At 34.1% G+C, this 17,734-nt stretch overlaps 1 protein-coding gene across 1 annotated transcript in view; it reads left to right on the top strand.

Moving 5' to 3' along the window:
• prkar1aa (protein kinase, cAMP-dependent, regulatory, type I, alpha (tissue specific extinguisher 1) a) overlaps window positions 1-16,543 on the top strand; it is a 58,539-nt gene extending 41,996 nt beyond the window's left edge. Inside the window, exons 6-11 of the mRNA XM_039739664.1 lie at window positions 2,917-2,963; window positions 3,077-3,235; window positions 6,809-6,869; window positions 10,343-10,464; window positions 12,810-12,891; window positions 13,863-16,543. Of these exons, the coding sequence (XP_039595598.1) occupies window positions 2,917-2,963; window positions 3,077-3,235; window positions 6,809-6,869; window positions 10,343-10,464; window positions 12,810-12,891; window positions 13,863-14,035 (644 nt within the window). The 3' untranslated portion in view covers window positions 14,036-16,543. The remainder of the gene's footprint in view (window positions 1-2,916; window positions 2,964-3,076; window positions 3,236-6,808; window positions 6,870-10,342; window positions 10,465-12,809; window positions 12,892-13,862) is intronic.
• The last annotated feature ends 1,191 nt before the right edge of the window (window positions 16,544-17,734 follow it).

Genomic DNA, 17,734 nt, shown 5'->3' on the forward strand with positions numbered 1-17,734 from the left:
ACATGCAAGGAAGGTTTGGTCCTAATTTCCTTCACCCTAGGTGGAACGAATTATTTTCTGCTTTCAATTGTAGTTGTAGTTTTGTTTATTTTCCAATGGTATAGTTTTCAAGTATTTAACTAAAATATATCATCTTGATTAAATTTGTAGATGACAACATAAATCATAAATTATCAGAAGATTTTTACAGATTCATTACAGTTTTGATTTTGTAATAATCACTGTTTATCGTGATTAAATATATATACATTATAATTTCATGTAATGTTTATCTTCACTTTTCACATTTTGCATATGCTTGTATAATAAAATATCTGCCTGTGCCGGTTTGGTTATTTTTTAAACCCGTTTAAAAGGTTTGTATGTACAGTATACTTATACATCAAATAGTATATAATATATGTTTCTGTAGCTGATTTAATGTATTCTTTTCCATTTAAAGACATAATGGATTAATTAGGGCCAGTTTATAATTCATGCTCACAATGCATATGTGCACTCATCATGCTGCCACGTGTTCCCAGCTTTCATTTGACTTGTCCTCTGAGCATGTACTCAGAAATTAACGCGATGTGTGTGAATTGCAGTACAATACCAGCAAAAGATTGGGGGTCACAGTATGATGAGGTCGGAACGTGATGTCAGCGTCTCTGTTTACTACCAGCTTGTGACGACACAAATGTATTTGTGGTGCTTTTCTTCATCTGTTTCTTGCATAGGCAATAGAAGCGTTGCATATTCCCCATCGTAATGACACAGTACATTTTAAAGATCTCACATACCACTTTCTGCGCTGTCTTTTTTTTTTTTTTTTTTTGGCACTTTTGCAACAGCATCCAAATGCACAGAAGCATATTTGTGCCACAGAGAAAATGAGTGGCAGGAAGGTTTATTTTGTGAAAGTAAAGTGGATAATTCAACTTTAATCTTGTAGTTTATTTTGTCATTAAAGTAGAACATCTTAAATGTCCTCTTAAAACTGACCCAGTTGTTAATCACTACATACTTCCAAGGACATGTAGGTGTGGGGATTTGATGATGCTAAAATGAGGCTAATGTATGTGTGTGCTTATATTCTTCTTGTGATCAGCTAATGCCCCGTCCAGGGACAGTTTCTTCCTTGTGCCGGATGTTTGCTGGAATGGGCATGCCCCCAGATTGATGGATGTAATCATTAAACATCCATCCTTTAAAGCGATATTATGGCAAGGTGTCCTGGGATTTTAATGGCACAGCAAAGCTGAACGTTGTTTTCTCACCATGATGATACCTCGCTCTGCCACCTGATGGAATCCTCCAGATTTACGTAAAGTACACGCGCAAGTATAAACCGTACACCTCTTGCATAGCAGTAGTATCTGCAGGCACATCACGTGAACTATATATCCAGCGTTAGTGTAATCTTTTTTAGAGATATGTAGACACATGCAATGAAGTTAAAATTTCAGCTTGGTATGTTATATCATATACAGTACAGTAAATCCTATAGTCTTATCTGTGCGCTTTAGGGTGTGTAAGCAGATTTTAATAGGGTAGCCATGTAATTTGTCACTTTCAACTTTATAGGACTCTACATTTGTTTTCAGTTCTGTTTTTTAACTAAACATTTATTGGGAAGAGTATGAGTATATAAAAATGAAAGTATAAATTAAAACTGTTTATGTAACTCAAACAGTTTATGTAAAAGGAGACACAGTTACACTTTTGACTCCATAGATATTAATGTGAATCTGCTTGATTCACTTTTACTATCTGACTTCAGGGACTCAATGGATACAGTGTCATTTTTTAAAAATATTTTTAAAGCTCATCAATAAAAATAATTTGAAGTTCACCCCCTTGGCCTAGAGGTCTATAATTAATAAGCATGGAAGCATCCAACTTGCTCTTTCTTCAGGACGGGCTTAATAACAGCAATTTTTAGGAACTTTGGAAAAAATGCCTGATAAAGGTGAGACATTCGCTATTTGCAGATCCCTTTCCAAGCAGCAGAAAACAGTACCTCTGTTTACTTTTTGGAAAGTTGGCAGTCCAACAGGTAGATGATTTAAGATGCCTCATTGTTTCCTCCAGTGTTTTTCATTCATTTGTCAAGAGAAGTATTTTATAACTAGCCTAATAATTTTAATTTTAACTGTTAATTTTACACTGTTTGGGAGATGAAAAGTTAGGAGCTAATTGTATTAGTGTGGGGTGATATCTTCTTAGCAATGGTAAAGTTTTATTGTTAAGAAACAGTTGTCCCGCCTTTCTTATCTCAAAGTTGTAAATACAAAGTCTCTCTTTAAACATATAGTGATTCTGATGCTTAGGTTTTTGTCTTTCATGCTGTTCTCTCTCTTTTCTTTTATTTGTTACCACAATGTTACTGCTCCATGATTCTTTCTGCTTGCCAGAAATCTTCTAAACAATTACAAGTGCTGTAACATCACTAATGTTCAATTAATTTGATCAAGGAGAATATCCACAGAGCCTTGTATAATGCTGGGAAACATAGGTGCTGCTTCCATGAACAGTACATTAGTATTTCATGTATACACCATTTTTAACATTAATAAACCTTATTTAAATATCTGGGGTAAAAATATGGAAATATCAGAGTGTTAAGGTTATAACAGCAAAAGAAGAAATATTTCTTTACATATTGATTTACCTAAGAAAATAAATAAAACCAAATAATAATTTATATGTAATAGATAAGAGCTGGGTATACTGTATATTGGTAAAATATTTTGTGCAAATCATCTGTTAACACAATGGAGCTACAGTGTGTTGGCTAGTGTACTATGAGGCTTCAACACCAAAGGATGCTGCAGATGAATACAGGAATGAACTATAAAAATAATAAAGCATGTCAGAAAAATATTTTTTATATTTTTGCAAGGATTAAGTAATTATTTTATTTTTTTTTTGCAGGTGATGAAGGTGATAATTTCTATGTAATTGACCAAGGTGAAATGGATGTAAGTGTAACAGACTTATCTAACCCAAATATTCTTATTGTTGGAAAATATTAACTTTTCATTAACATGCTGTTTTACATATTGTCACTGTTCAATGTATATTTTCATTTTAGGTGTATGTGAACAATGAATGGGTCACCAGCATTGGTGAGGGTGGCAGTTTTGGGGAGCTTGCTTTGATATATGGGACACCAAGAGCTGCTACTGTTAAAGCAAAGACAAATGTGAAACTGTGGGGAATCGACAGAGACAGCTACAGGAGAATATTAATGGTACTATAATAATTTTTTATGTATTTGTTTATTTTCTTCTTCTGTAGACAAATCTACTGTATACGGTATCTGGTAGATTGTATTGAATTAAAAATTTAAAATGTCTTATTTTTGGCTTGGCCAAAATTACTCTTACAGCTTTTTTTTTTTTTTTTTTGGATTGAAAATTTTAAATTTTCCCCCTGTCTGTGGTCAAAAAGCAAAACAAGAGAAACAGAATTTTGGACAGCCTGGTCATCATGTTGTCCTGCTGAGTAACTAGTATACAGTTAAGGTTTATGTTTAAATGATGCATTCCTTAAATATACATGGTGGCACATGGAAATGGGAAATTTTCAATTGACATTAAATACACGTATAAGCACATTATAAAATACATTAATGAAGTGTCATTGTGCGGGATATGCAATTAATGATGGTAATCAATATTCATTTTATGTTTTGAAGAAAACATCGTGAAGGTGTTGTCCATTTCTCCTAACACATTTTGACAGGCTGTTATTGAAATTTTGTATTGCTCAACATAACTTGTCAAGAGGCGATTTCCTGTTCAATCCTCCTTTTTAGTTCAGCAATGGCTGCAGGATGTGTGCGGATTTCTGCAAAGAAATCCACTCAAATTCAAATTCCATTTCACCTTCCGAAATGCAGAAAAGTAATTTTTTGAATTTAAAACATTGCTACTTCAAATTGGATGCACCAGTTAAGTTTTAAGACTTTGTTTGCTGTTGTACCCCACACATTTATAATTTACATAATGGAAAGTGCACATACACATATATATATATATATATATATATATATATATATATATATATATATATATAACAAACTTCAAAATCAGGGCTGTCGTCATAATGAATTCTCGGTTTGTGAGCATAATTTGTTCCAGAAACTTGCTCGCAATCCACAGCACTCGTATATCGAAGCGAATTTCCCCATAACAAATAATGGAAACTCAGATGATTCATTCCACAACCCAAAACTATTCATATAAAAATGATTACAGTAATCCCACCTCGATCGCGGGGGTTGCATTCCAGAACCCCCCGCGATAGATGAAAATCCGCGAAGTAGAAACCATATGTTCGTATAGTTATTTTTGTATATTTTAAGCCCTTATAAACTCTTCCACACTGTTAACGTTATTAGAGCCCTCTAGACATGAAATAACACCCTTTAGTCAAAAGTTTAAACTGTGCTCCATGACAAAACAGAGATGACAGTTCTTTCTCACAATTAAAGAATGCAAATATATCTTCTTCTCTTCAGGAGCAGAGAATTTCAGAGGGAGATAGAGTGCTCGCAAAGAAAAGCAAACAATCAAAAAATCAATACGTGTGCTTTTAAGTATTCCAAAGCACCGCAATAAAGCGTCATTTCTTAGAGGTGCGTCTGTATCCACTAGGCAAACCGATTCTGTGCAAACAGCCCCTCTGCTCACACCCCCTCCGTCAGGCGCAGAGAATGTCAGAGAGGGTGAGATAGAGGCAGAGACAAGTAAACAATCAAGCACCGCACGGGAAGCATATCTTGTAGCATTAAGGAGTTTTAGTTAATATGTAATACATGCTCTGATTGGATAACTTCTAAGCCATCCGCCAATAGCGTCCCTTGTATGAAATCAACTGGGCAAACAAACTGAGGAAGCATGTACCTTAAATTAAAATACCCATTGTCCACAGAAATCCGCGAACCAGCGAAAAATCCGTGATATATATTTAGATATGCTTACATTTAAAATCTGCGATCGAGTGAAGCCGTGAAAGTCAAAGCGCGATATAGCGCGGGATTACTGTAATACAAAATATAAAGTAAAAATACATAAAACAAATTAACCTGCACTTTACCTTTGAAAAGAATCATGGCTGGTGAGAGTGAGTTTCTAAACTCTTTTTGGGATTCCACCCAATGGGACAACATGCGGAAGAGCGTCCTTAAGCAATCGCAGGCTCCCAACGCTGTAGCAGTTCGCTGTAAAAGCGAATCTGAAAAGATCGCAGACATGCTATAAGTGCCTGCCATTGGTAGGTGATACAAGGAACATTATAAATGCGCAGGGCACAGTATTACTTGGCCCCGACCCTGCCTGACTGCTGTGTCTGTATATAGGAGAGCGGTAGATCCCGCTACAGTAAGTAACCGTGCTGTTCCTGTTTCAAGCTGAATAAAGCTGGTGTCTCTACAGTACTGAGACTCAGCTGCGTGTTTTGGGGTGCAAGACAGAGACTCACACGTTACAACACGCACACACACGTGGTCACAGTGCTATAGTAAACTGTATACGCTCATACGGATGTCGACTGTATGAGTGAGGCATGCCAACTGAGCCTGAGAATGGGAGACAATTGCCCACAATCCCACAGCGAGAGAGAGCAACCATCAGCTCAGTTGTGATCAAGTGACGCTCGGCAGACAAAACGTATACGTACTACTTGTATGGCAAGACCTCACTCGTTTATCAAGTCCAAAATTTATTAAACATTTTAGCTCGTTAGCACTCACAAACCAAGTTACTCACAATCCAAGGTTCCACTGTACCTCCTTATTACCTTTATCTCCTGTCTTTGTTTTTTGGAATGAATTAGAACCTATAGAGGCATTTCTATAATTTATTTGTTCAAGGGCTAAAAGCTTATCTACTATTCTTGTGGAGACAGATGCAAGGGGCCACTTCTAAACCTCATCATCACCACCTTGCTTGCTAGGCAGATCGTCATATTTGAGGGCAACTAAAAGATTAGCCGCTCATAAACAATTTATTCTGATAAAAAACACTCCATAATTAAAATTAAAGAAAATATTGTAGCATCAGAAAAATATGTTGATAATGTAGCAATTTACAAGATGCAATTTGTAACAATAACTCATGTAGACCTACCCACATAACTGATGACTGTTTACTGCATTAGTCCAGGAGTAGGTTTATTTAGTACCAAAATATATTTTCCAAATGCATGAAATCTATGTATTCCCTAAAGTGTAAGCCTAAAGGATTATCACCATTGCAGAACTACCAAATTCAGTTCAATAAGTCTTGCTCTTTTAAAATACAAGTGAATGCACAAAGCATATCCAGTCTGCTACTTAAGTGGAGTGCAAGAAGTTTGAGTTTGACATCTTTGGAACATTAGAGCCTAATTTCAGTTACAAAATGTTTTAAGGGTGATGTGTGCAGTGATCAAAGCAGTTGTGTGCTATATTTTCAGTAGTTATTTTTTGAAAATGTAATGGAATAGGTATAGTTAACTTTTTGAACTGAACTGGTAAGTGCATTACACCAGCATAACAATGTAAAAAATTCAGAAATTAAGGCTGTAATGTAGGGAAGCTATCACAGTATTTTGAGTTTGTTTCGTTATTAAAGCTGTTAGTTTTCAACATTTCTCTGTAAGATTTTTATCTGCATTTAACAATAAATCTAGATTCTTGGAGGAAATAACTAAACCCAAAATGTATATTTTGTTGTAGCAGAAACTATTTTTCACCCATTTTAAGATTTGTATTTGTAAATTTTATTAAATTTTGATGATATTATAGATAATGCAGTCTAACTTAAACCTTTTTTTGTAGGGAAGTACGTTGAGAAAGAGAAAAATGTATGAAGAATTTCTCAGCAAAGTGTCGATTTTGGGTAAGAATATTTTTAAGTAACTGATTGGATACTTGCAAAGTGCAATCTTTCACTGTGTCCTGTTAACAGTAGAATCCCTGAAGCTTATGATTTTTTTTCATCGTCCCTGACCTCCTTAAATTTTCTCAACATACAACAAAAAGCTGTAGCTCCTTATTACTGCGCTAAAAGCTTTTGTTTTGCTACAGTATTCAGTCAGATGAAGGCATCGTACTGCTGCAGTCCTCACAGTTTCAAGTCTGTGTTGAAATGTTTATCTGGCGATGCTTTTGTAAGGTTTTAATATAGGTAATGAAATATTATGATTTGAAATACATACATTTCTTGTCTGTTCCTTGTCTACAATGATCTGTGTAAATACAGAATAACAGAGGAAATGCAAGGCAAAAAATGCTGAACACACGGCTAAAACAGAAAAATGTTTTCATATGTTATAGTAATAATGACAGAAAATGTTTTCATATATTACAGTATAATGTTGATGTGAAGTGTAGGATGTGTGAAGACTGAAGCCCAAATATCCAGGAAACACTTTCACAAAAGGTATAACAAAACAAGCATTTTTTATTCAAGAACTAGCTGTCCCCCGTGGCTTCGCCCACATAGTAGTGAAACAGGACAAACTTTAAACATCAATATATATAATAAAAAAATGTAGCAGAAGCAGAAGGTAGGTACACTCCAAAGTCAAACGATGCCACTGTATCTGATCGTGTTCATCTCTGATGGGAGAGCGTCCCCCGTGTTGAGAGAAAATCATGTGGCCGTGATATCTCTGTCAATCAGCAGCTACCCTCTAAAATACACATCTCTCTCTCTCTCTCTCTCTCTCTCTCTCTCTCTAAAACGTCAAACACTACTTTATATTGATGTTTAAAGTTTGTCCTGTTTCACTACTATGTGGGCGGAGCCACGGGGGACAGCTAGTTCTTGAATAAAATGCTTGTTTTGTTATACCTTTTGTGAAAGTGTTTATTTGATATTTGGACATAAGTCTTCACGCATTATACACTTCACATCAATATTTTGTCAATTATTACTATTAACATGAAAAAAGTTTGTTTTAGTTACGTGTTCAATATTTCTTGCCTCGCATTTCCTGTCATCCTACGTTTTCACAGATCGTTGTATTCCAAATAATAATATACTATTTACCCTACACAATTCCAGACACCTTACTCCCAGCACTGAGAATTTTGCGTCTAATTTGACTTCATCTGCCTCAGTGAGGGATGGGATAGCCGGCTGCTTGTGCTGATTTACACATTTGCAAACGAAGACGCTGCTGACGAGGTGCAAGGGAATTTAAGGTAGCCCAGCATTAGGAATATTTTCATAGGCTTCAGGAATTCTAGTGTTAAAAGAAGTCTTGGGGCATCATAAGTAGTGTTTGCTCAACTCCTTCCTTGAAGCTATTAAGTTTCAAGATAGGACAGATTAAATCACTGGAGGTCTAAGTTAAATTTTTGAGCACTAAATAATCGCAAATCCAGTTTTTGCATTATAGGATTAAAAGAGAATGTTGAACTCCCAAAGACACCGAATTTTGGAAGACATTATGATCTGCAGTACTCCCCAACCATCTTTCCCATCCAATATTTCAAAATAACCAGTTAATACTGTTTTGTGTTATTATTTATTTTATTTTTTTTTTTTTTTATATATAACACTTTTTTGTACTCATCATTCCTGTAATGCCTAACCAATCAACAGTATCTTGGAATGTCTCTTGGAGTTTCTGGGTCTCAATAGCAAAGGATGTAGGGTACCTGATTTACCATCATGGCAAAAGATATATATTGCATTTGTTCTGGAAAGTAAATGTGTAAGGATGGATAGATGTATAACCACAACAACAGCATTTATTTACAATGCATCCGGAAAGTATTCACAGCGCATCACTTTTTCCACATTTTGTTATGTTACAGCTTTATTCCAAAATGGATTAAATTCATTTTTTTCCTCAGAATTCTACACACAACACCCCATAATGACAACATGAAAAATGTTTACTTGATATTTTTGCAAATTTATTAAAAATAAAAAAAATGAGAAAGCACATGTACATAAGTATTCACAGCCTTTACTCAAATTTGTCAATGTATTAATGGCACATTTTCATGCAAATGGTGTAGCTCAAAGTGTTTTCCAAGATGACAAAGAAGTAGTTACATGCAAGGAAAAGCAAATTTAAAATTAGATAAACATAATGCATAAATAGTACACAAAAGTAATGCACGTCTACATAATATGGGTATATAATTAAAAGAAATAATTAAACATGGAGTTTTTTTTTAGTGTCTCCAGTTAAGCTAGAGGCGAAAAAAAAACTAAATCTGTTGGGGTTTCAGGCCAAAAGACCACCCAGCCCCAACTGGCCATTCTGGCTGTCTTAAATGTTCTTATTATTATCCACTCAAATGTACAGAACAGACATTGGGTCGGAAAGCCCAGAGTGTTGGGGTCATTAGATGTTATAGATGGGTACTTCTACTTTGAGCAGGGCAGTTTCTGTTCTATGATTTATGTGTTCTAAAACCTAAATGAAACTTATCTGGGAAGACACTGATATGTAATGATAAATTCACTATTGCAAGTACACCATAATTAGCACATCTGAGATTTCTTTGAAAAACCTTGTTCAGACTGCGTCAAGGACATAGGTTTAGATTTTAGTCGAGAAATAAACAGAACTTTATTTGTCCCAAGGAGGAAATTTTGGCTTATTTATTTATTTAAAGAAATTTGTTAAATAAATGCATACATAATATAACAAGTATATACAAGATTTTGTAAAAAAGAAAAACTACTGACTTGGCTAAAGATGAAAAGTGCAGTAACCGTCAAGAATTAAAAAAAAATGTTATTGGTATAAAGGAGTACAAGTAGCGTTCCTTGGCACACTTCTGATCAATAATTACTTTGCTGAAAGTACTTGATGCTAGTGTTGTCCGAGAGAGGGTGTACAGCATTGTTCATAATAACTTTGTTTTGTCTTCCCTTCCTCATCTGCTACTACCTGGGCAGAGAGTGCATCCCATAACTGAACATGCCTTTTAATTAGATTGTTTGTTCAGTGGATCTCTCCTGAAGTGATGTTATCGGCCCAGCATACTACGTCATAGAAAATTGATTGCATCACAGAGTTGTAGAATATTAGCTTTAGCTGTAATATGCTCCCTTTTTCTCCATTCCTTATTCACACTTATGGCCAGACCTCCTCCCACCTTTTTTCCACATCACACTGGGTCTTTGTCTGTATGAATAGGATGAAATCCTTCCAACATTAAAAAGTGTCCTGTAAATCTTGTTTATTAGATACCACATTTTAGCTATGATATTTACTTCTTTTAAGAACCATTACTTTGTATTGACAAACTTAAAGTTGCCTTGCTTCTTAAACTGAATAAAATGCTTGTATTTGAAAAAGTGCTTTGTTGATCAGTTCTTTGCCTTTTTTTTTTTTTAAACAGAATCTTTGGATAAGTGGGAACGCTTGACAGTTGCTGATGCCCTGGAACCTGTGCAGTTTGAGGATGGACAAAAGATTGTGGTGCAGGGAGAACCTGGAGATGAATTCTTTATTATTCTTGAGGTATTATTTATTGTCTCTTTGTGATTTTTGACCAGTAGTGTTTTGCTTAATGGTCTGTCTGTTGAAATAAATACAATTACAAAAATAAAATTGTTTCTGATGTGCACTTATTTTTCATTGAATTTTCCAAAATCAATCAGCTTTCCTTTTGGACTGTCGTATTACTGTAAAGCCCAAATTTTGTAGACATTTTAGGGATTTTTTCATTTAAGCATGATAGTCTGTTTCTCCCAGAAGTTAATCAATTTATTCCTGTAATTTTCTTAAGCCAATGTCACATTACACAACTTCTAGTCAGAGGGGATGTCAAACTTGCTAACCTCATCATCTAAGAATGTCAGCACAATGGGAAATTGCAGGTTATGTCAGCTTAGATAATTGCAAAACAACTTTCTAGCACATTTTCACATTCTTAGAGTACTGCAAGCTCACCCCTTTTTCTGACAACCAGTAACAAGACATCAGTCCAAAACACCCATGTAGCTGCATTATATGCATTTTATTTCCAGGTGAGCACTCATTGTCAACTCTCGCACACACACAAGCCTGCCTCTACACATAAGGCAGACTTAAACCTGCTTGATTTTGTTGGGGCAATAGGCAGGCTATATCGGCTGAGTCACTAACTATGTCAGACTTCAGGACTGAGCGAGGGAAGTTTTTGGGCTCACACTCAGATTATGTAGATGAGGTCTGTCTGACAATTCTTGGAAAAGTCGTGTAATGTGACGTTATTAAGACATCATCAGATTTCTGACATCGCTTGTCTGTTTATTCATGAGTCATTCTGCTATACCCTTTTCTTGTGAAGTTCAATATGTTCTGCCTTCCTCGGAGAGTAATCAAATTGTTCTTGCCATTTTCTTTGCAGTACTTATTCATAACTTTGACTTGCATTGTTCGTAAACTTGTTGCACAGAACTCTTTTTTTTATTTTCCATAAAAGGTCCAGTATTCTATTGTTAGTTTTTGTTATTTTACTGTAATGACTTTCAACTGCAAAAGGTTTTTGTGTATATTGGTGGTGTATAGTCATGCTTTGAAGTTAGAAAATAAGGACAGGGGAAAGGATAGATTCCAGTATCTTGTAAGGGCAAAAGTAAATGTAATTCAAGGTTCAGTCTTTGTCGATGGACACCCAGTGTTAATTTAAATATCAGTGTGCCACTGCCAAAATAACAATAAAGAATTTAGAAAATGTGCCATTCTTTAATTGTTTTGAAAGAGAACTGTTTAATATGTTAAGCATCCCTCAGATTCCAAGGCATTTTGTGGATAGATTGCTGCATGTATGCTACACATGCTTCCTGAAAAATTATTTTAAAAAGTAAGGATATGTGCTGGTATCTGGAAGGGTGCCACTTGAAATTCCATTATGGCCAAAAGGGATCCTACTCCACTGGGCCCTTGAGAAAGGCCCTTTACCTGAAAGTTGCTCCATGGGCGCTCTACAGTGGCTGACCCTGCACTCTGACCCCCAAAAATCAGATAAAAAGACAATTTCCCTTTTGGGATTAACAGTATATCAAATCCATATCCAAAAAAAAAAATTGGGACTGGTGACATCACTGTTAGAGTACAGGCTGGCCACGCACAGCATAGCTCACGCCACCACATAGATTACCAAATCAGTACTAGAACAGTGATGTCGGCAGTCTGTTCTTCGCTTGCAATTTATAAACATAATTTCAAGATGTATTTTTATATTTTTTTACCTTAAAAGGTCTCACATGAAAGAGTATTTTTCACTTTTAGAAAAGAGAAAAATACATTTGGTCCCCTCGTTTTCACTAAAATATGTACGTGTGGATTTTTTTTTTTTTTTTTTGACATCATAGTTAAGATTTATATTTCTTACACGCTAAAGTTCCACTTTTTTGGTGGAATTACTGTATATGGTTGAGATTAAGAAATTGGGAAAATCATAAATGGTATAAACCCTTACACAGTGACTATGTAAACCTGCATAAAGAGAAAAAATGTACATTTCCCTCCACATACCCAGATAACCTAAAAGGAGCATCACAGGGTATTTTTCTCTTTTATGGTTAATGAGCATAGTAATTAGAACCAAACAGTGTTCAGTATATTTAGCTTGTTTAATATTAGTGCCATGGCCTAAAGTTTAACAAATACAGTGAAAGCAACACCTTAGTGATCTCCTGGTGGTTTTAACCCAATATGGCTTTGTAAATGTATATATCTCTGACAGGTATTTACACATGTTTGTGTTTATAAAATCAGTTGCATATTGTAGATATTTAAATTGCATATCTTTGAATTTAAAATAATGTTTTTTTTTATAAATATGGCAAGTACAAATATTTTTATTTTTCCTGTTGCAGGGTACAGCAGCTGTACTGCAACGTAGGTCAGAAAATGAAGAGTTTGTAGAAGTTGGACGGTTGGGACCATCTGATTACTTTGGTAAGATTTCATTAAATATTGTTTATACTGTGCTTTACACATGTATGGGTTAGAATGTACTATAAGTAAGAAGCTGAGATTATTGGCAGAATGAAATGAAGTTAAACTTCATAATAATCCCCAATTAAATCTTCAACCATTTACTGAGCTTTTGCAGTGTTACATACAGTACTTTCAGTATGTTTGCATTCTTATGCTAAAAAATAGTTTTGTTGGAGACATTAAGGTAAATAATACATTAGATTTGGTTTAAGTAGTGCTCAACTATTTATTGTAGAGCTTTTTGTGAATTTTTTTAATTTAACTATTTGACATTTTATTTGTTCAAATAAAGCACAATTTAAAATTCAGAAGAAACATAAATTCAAAAATGTTTAAAGATCCACAACATGTAATGCCAAAAATTAACAGCATTGTATTAGTGATAAAACAAATAGAACTAATAAAAGTGTGTGAACTGAGTCTTGCACTCTGTTTCTGCGGTGTAGCAGTGCCTGCATGTTTTTGTTTCTACCAAGTGAGCTTGATGTCCATCATTTCAGAGCAGACTTCAGTGTCATTGATTATTCCCGTTTAAGTAAAATATTCACAGGTTGACGCTTAAGATTTAGTAGTAGTAACAAGCAATATTATGTTTTCATATATTATACACAATAGTCAGGAAGAGTTATTCACTCTAATCTGAATAATAACTAGTAACCCTAGAAATGTGAAAATGTGGCTTGTCAAGTCAACAGTGCAATTATTTCACATAATAGCTATGATGTGTAATGATCATGAAGCAGCAATACAGGAATCACATACTTCAATGATAACTAACAATGTTCCTTTAGTGGATTGTTTGTTGGTTATCTTCATAATTCAAAACAAGTTCAGAAATTACATGTTTAACTTTTGTAATTCTCTTTTTTAAAATGCCTTGTTTTGTTTTCACCTGTTTACCTATTATCAACCTTTTCTTTTTCCTTCAGGTGAAATAGCTCTTCTAATGAATCGCCCTCGGGCAGCCACTGTGGTAGCTCGTGGTCCCCTGAAGTGTGTAAAACTTGACAGACCTCGCTTTGAACGTGTGCTGGGGCCATGTTCAGATATTCTCAAACGAAACATTCAACAGTATAACAGCTTTGTATCACTGTCTGTCTAAAGAATCTTTACCCTTTCTCTGATTGCAAGGTCCAGAAATGCAGTTTGCTTAGTTTATCATTTTTATGACATCTACTGGTCCACCAGCATTATGCTTTCTTAAGTGTTGGTTTCTGTGTGTCCAGCTCAGTGCTTTGAATCAGGTTTCCAATGCATTACTTTTTTTTTTTTTATTATTATTATTCAGTTGTGTGCGTGTATGTGTATGGAAATACATAACACATACACAAAAAATAAAACTACTCAAGTTGTCTGTACTTCAGACTTTCTATGTGTAAAAATACAATTTGAATTATTAACAAAGCTAAATGGTATAAAGTGTATACTTTATCACTTTATATCAATTGAATAATGAAGCCACCTGGTTTTAATTATTCTGCATTTTGTTTAAAAAAAAAAATTGAAAATTATAACGTTTCAAAATCTTCTGACAGATCCCCATCCATTCCCATTTGGTTTAGTGCCACCCACCACACATATACACCTGCACTCATCCCACCACCACATACTTAGCTTGAAACATTTTTTTCCTTGAATTATTCTTTAAGAAAGGAGTTTGAGTTTGATAAAAAAGCTAGTGTACCTTACACTGTAACTTCAAAATGTCATAAATGTTCACTGATTGCTGGAGAAAAGTCCATTTTAACAGACTTAATATTTTGACTATAAATCTAGTGCCAAACAGTAACTAATGGTTATAATTACCATTATAAGAACCATTATAAGCCAGAAGTTTAAATAGTATATGCATTTATTTCTTTGAAATAATGTCACTCATTACATTTTTTTTACATTGATGATTGATATCACCAAGGATTTGTGCTAGTAATTTTGATTTTTTTGTGCCTGGGTGAAGAGTTCAATTGGCAGATGGTGCTTCTCATAAAAATATTTACTTTTCTAACTTTCTATATTTGCCGTAAAGACTGTACAGTATCTGTGTAATGCATTGCAGTTTTATAAGTGCTGTTGTGGACATGAGGCAGATCAAAAAAAGAACAGAAGTGAATTTTCTCATTATGGTTTAAAAGACAAGGTGGAGACACTTGCTTAATAATCAGTTCAAAAAATGTTAATACCATAACTGCTCAACAAATATTCTTATTATAGAAGTGTGAAGACTGACTTGTCAGGTTTCTGTTATAGCTTATCAAGATGATTTATTTCATCCCTCTTTTACCAAGAATTATTCAGAAGGTCTTAAAGATATTACAGTATTTTTACAGTTAAGTGTTAATTACTTTATGTGTACCAATGCTATTTTTTATGAAACGTCAGTTTATTGATGTATTTAATCAAAATATATAATTATTTCTTGTACAGAATGAGGTAAAGTTGGAGAGTACTGTAGGTGGGAGTGGCAGCAAGCTCTTAAGATAATCCCATAAGATGTTTAAGGAGAAAAACTCATTAAATGTATGTCTTTATACGTGTTATTTACAGGGTATCATCATGGTTTACTAAAACTATTAGGTCACATTTCATAAGACAAACACAATCGCATGTCTACTGCACTTGTCATTGCTTAAATATGCATTTGTTTAACATCATACATAGTTGACATTTATTTAGTTACAGCATACATATTGTGAAACCTTAATCCTTCTGTTGACCAAAGTGTATGTGCGTTTTCCTGTTAACATGTACAGTTTAGAAATTCCACAGATTTGTGTGCTATTTTTTTGTCTTTTGGAGACTAAAAAGCCATGCATTTCAAATCTGGTGCTGGCAGTTTATTTTTCAAAACATAGTTTTAATTTTAAAACAGTTACTACTATTTTTAAGGACAAAGTATGTCTTTACAAAAAAAATGTATTTCTCTAAATAAAACCTTGAAATTCCCGTAAAATTATTGTACTTGCACCACCCTTGATATGTTTGTTTTACCAGTATGGACAACTTTTTAGGTGCCATGTTACATGAAATATTTTGACTTGATCTTCCTAGGGTTTTTATTTGGCAAATTTTTCTTAGTATAATATGACACCTGAAACTCATCTGATTCAATAGTTAGTATTAAAAAGAGGCAATACCTGGAAAAAAAAAATCGGAATCAAATTTTACTCTGAGCATGATTTTAAAAAAAAAAGGAAAAAATACATTTTTTAATGTCCACAACTCCCCATCCTTTTGACTTGCTTTTCACTCCCAGGTTTTATTTAGTCAGTTTATTTTATGATGCGTCAATCTGTTGCTTTAATTTAAGCATTTATTAAAATTATAGCTTTACCAGTGTGTGAAATCATAAGTATGTATGTTTGGAAAACACAGTTGACATAGTTTGCCTTAGCTTATGTGGTCGGGGCTTTAAAAATTATTACTTCTGGCCCAGTCTTCAGCAAGCATGTATTTACAGTTCTCTATGAGCTGTAGATCAGCAATGGACCATTTTTTTATTGTTATTCAATGACTGTATACGATTTGATTTATTTTATGTGCTAAAATGATAATCCTTTTGTTATAGATTGTCCTAATGGCAGATCAAGCAATAAAAAATTTAAATTCTTAACAAAAAGACTTTTCCATTTTTTTTTACTATGAATGTTTGCTTTATCGTGTATGTCAGTTTTCTTTATTTTAGACTCTTAGCCAACATGTTACTTTTTGGTGTTTACTCTGTACTAAAAATAACTACACTGAACCTTTAATGTGTTTTAAAATTTAAAGTCCTCTTTATATATGCAAGATCAATTGAAGTAGCTGGCTTACAACTGCAGAGAGATTCCTGGTATTTATTTAAATGTGCAGGTCAGCCATGCGGTTCTCTTTAGTAGCATTGCGATATTGGCAAATGTTTCAATGTATAAATTTAACTCATCAAATTAATAACCAAGTTATATGCCGTGAATTCAAATATCCCAAGACTCTAATCTTCAAGTAGGCGTTACACATACGGCACAGCATACAAGTACTAATGACAGTTTATTGCTCCATGTAACTAGTTCACCTCTAATTTGAACTCACTGAGGAGAGCATGAAATTATGCAACTATAAGGCTGTTAATCTCTACATATCCTTGCTAATTTGTGACACAAAATAAAGTTTTTGCAAATTGAATTTAGAAAAAAATAATGGCAATTGTGTTATATGCATGAATTATGGATTAAAACATTGGTTCCAGCAAAACATTACAATGTCTACTTGTAAAGAGAGAGCCTGAGAATGTAATTTAGCATGCACAAATACATTAGCACAATAATGTGCTTACATTTTTAAAATAAAAGAATATTGTATGAGATTTGTGTTTCTCAAAAATAAAAAACATTCAAAACTGTGAATCTTAAAGACCTGTTTAAACACATTTTTCATTCAAAGCTATTTTTCAAAAGCAATTGTCTTTGGCTCTAAAATCTGCCTTTCTTTAATGTATACAATACCTGACTGACATCATATCGCCTAAATACATTTATGATGTAGAAGCAGAGAAGGCTTTTGATCAGCATGAATAGGATTGTTTGACTAGGTAGTGTCAAGTTTGGTCCAGAAATGGCAGAATGGATGTGACTGTTATATTCAATTCAACTAACAAACCAAATCACTTGTAGGAAAATCTCAATTAAAAGGCATATTTTTGCAAGTCCTAATTCCTGCTTGTATCATTAAACAAATGTAATGCTTGCAGTGAGGAATATTCTCCTTAACTATGAAACATGAAACTGATTCACTTGAAGCACATTGATATTCTGGCCTTAAGATCCAG

This window comes from Polypterus senegalus, chromosome 17, assembly GCF_016835505.1.
Source record: "Polypterus senegalus isolate Bchr_013 chromosome 17, ASM1683550v1, whole genome shotgun sequence".
NCBI classification, from domain to species: Eukaryota; Metazoa; Chordata; class Cladistia; order Polypteriformes; family Polypteridae; genus Polypterus; species Polypterus senegalus.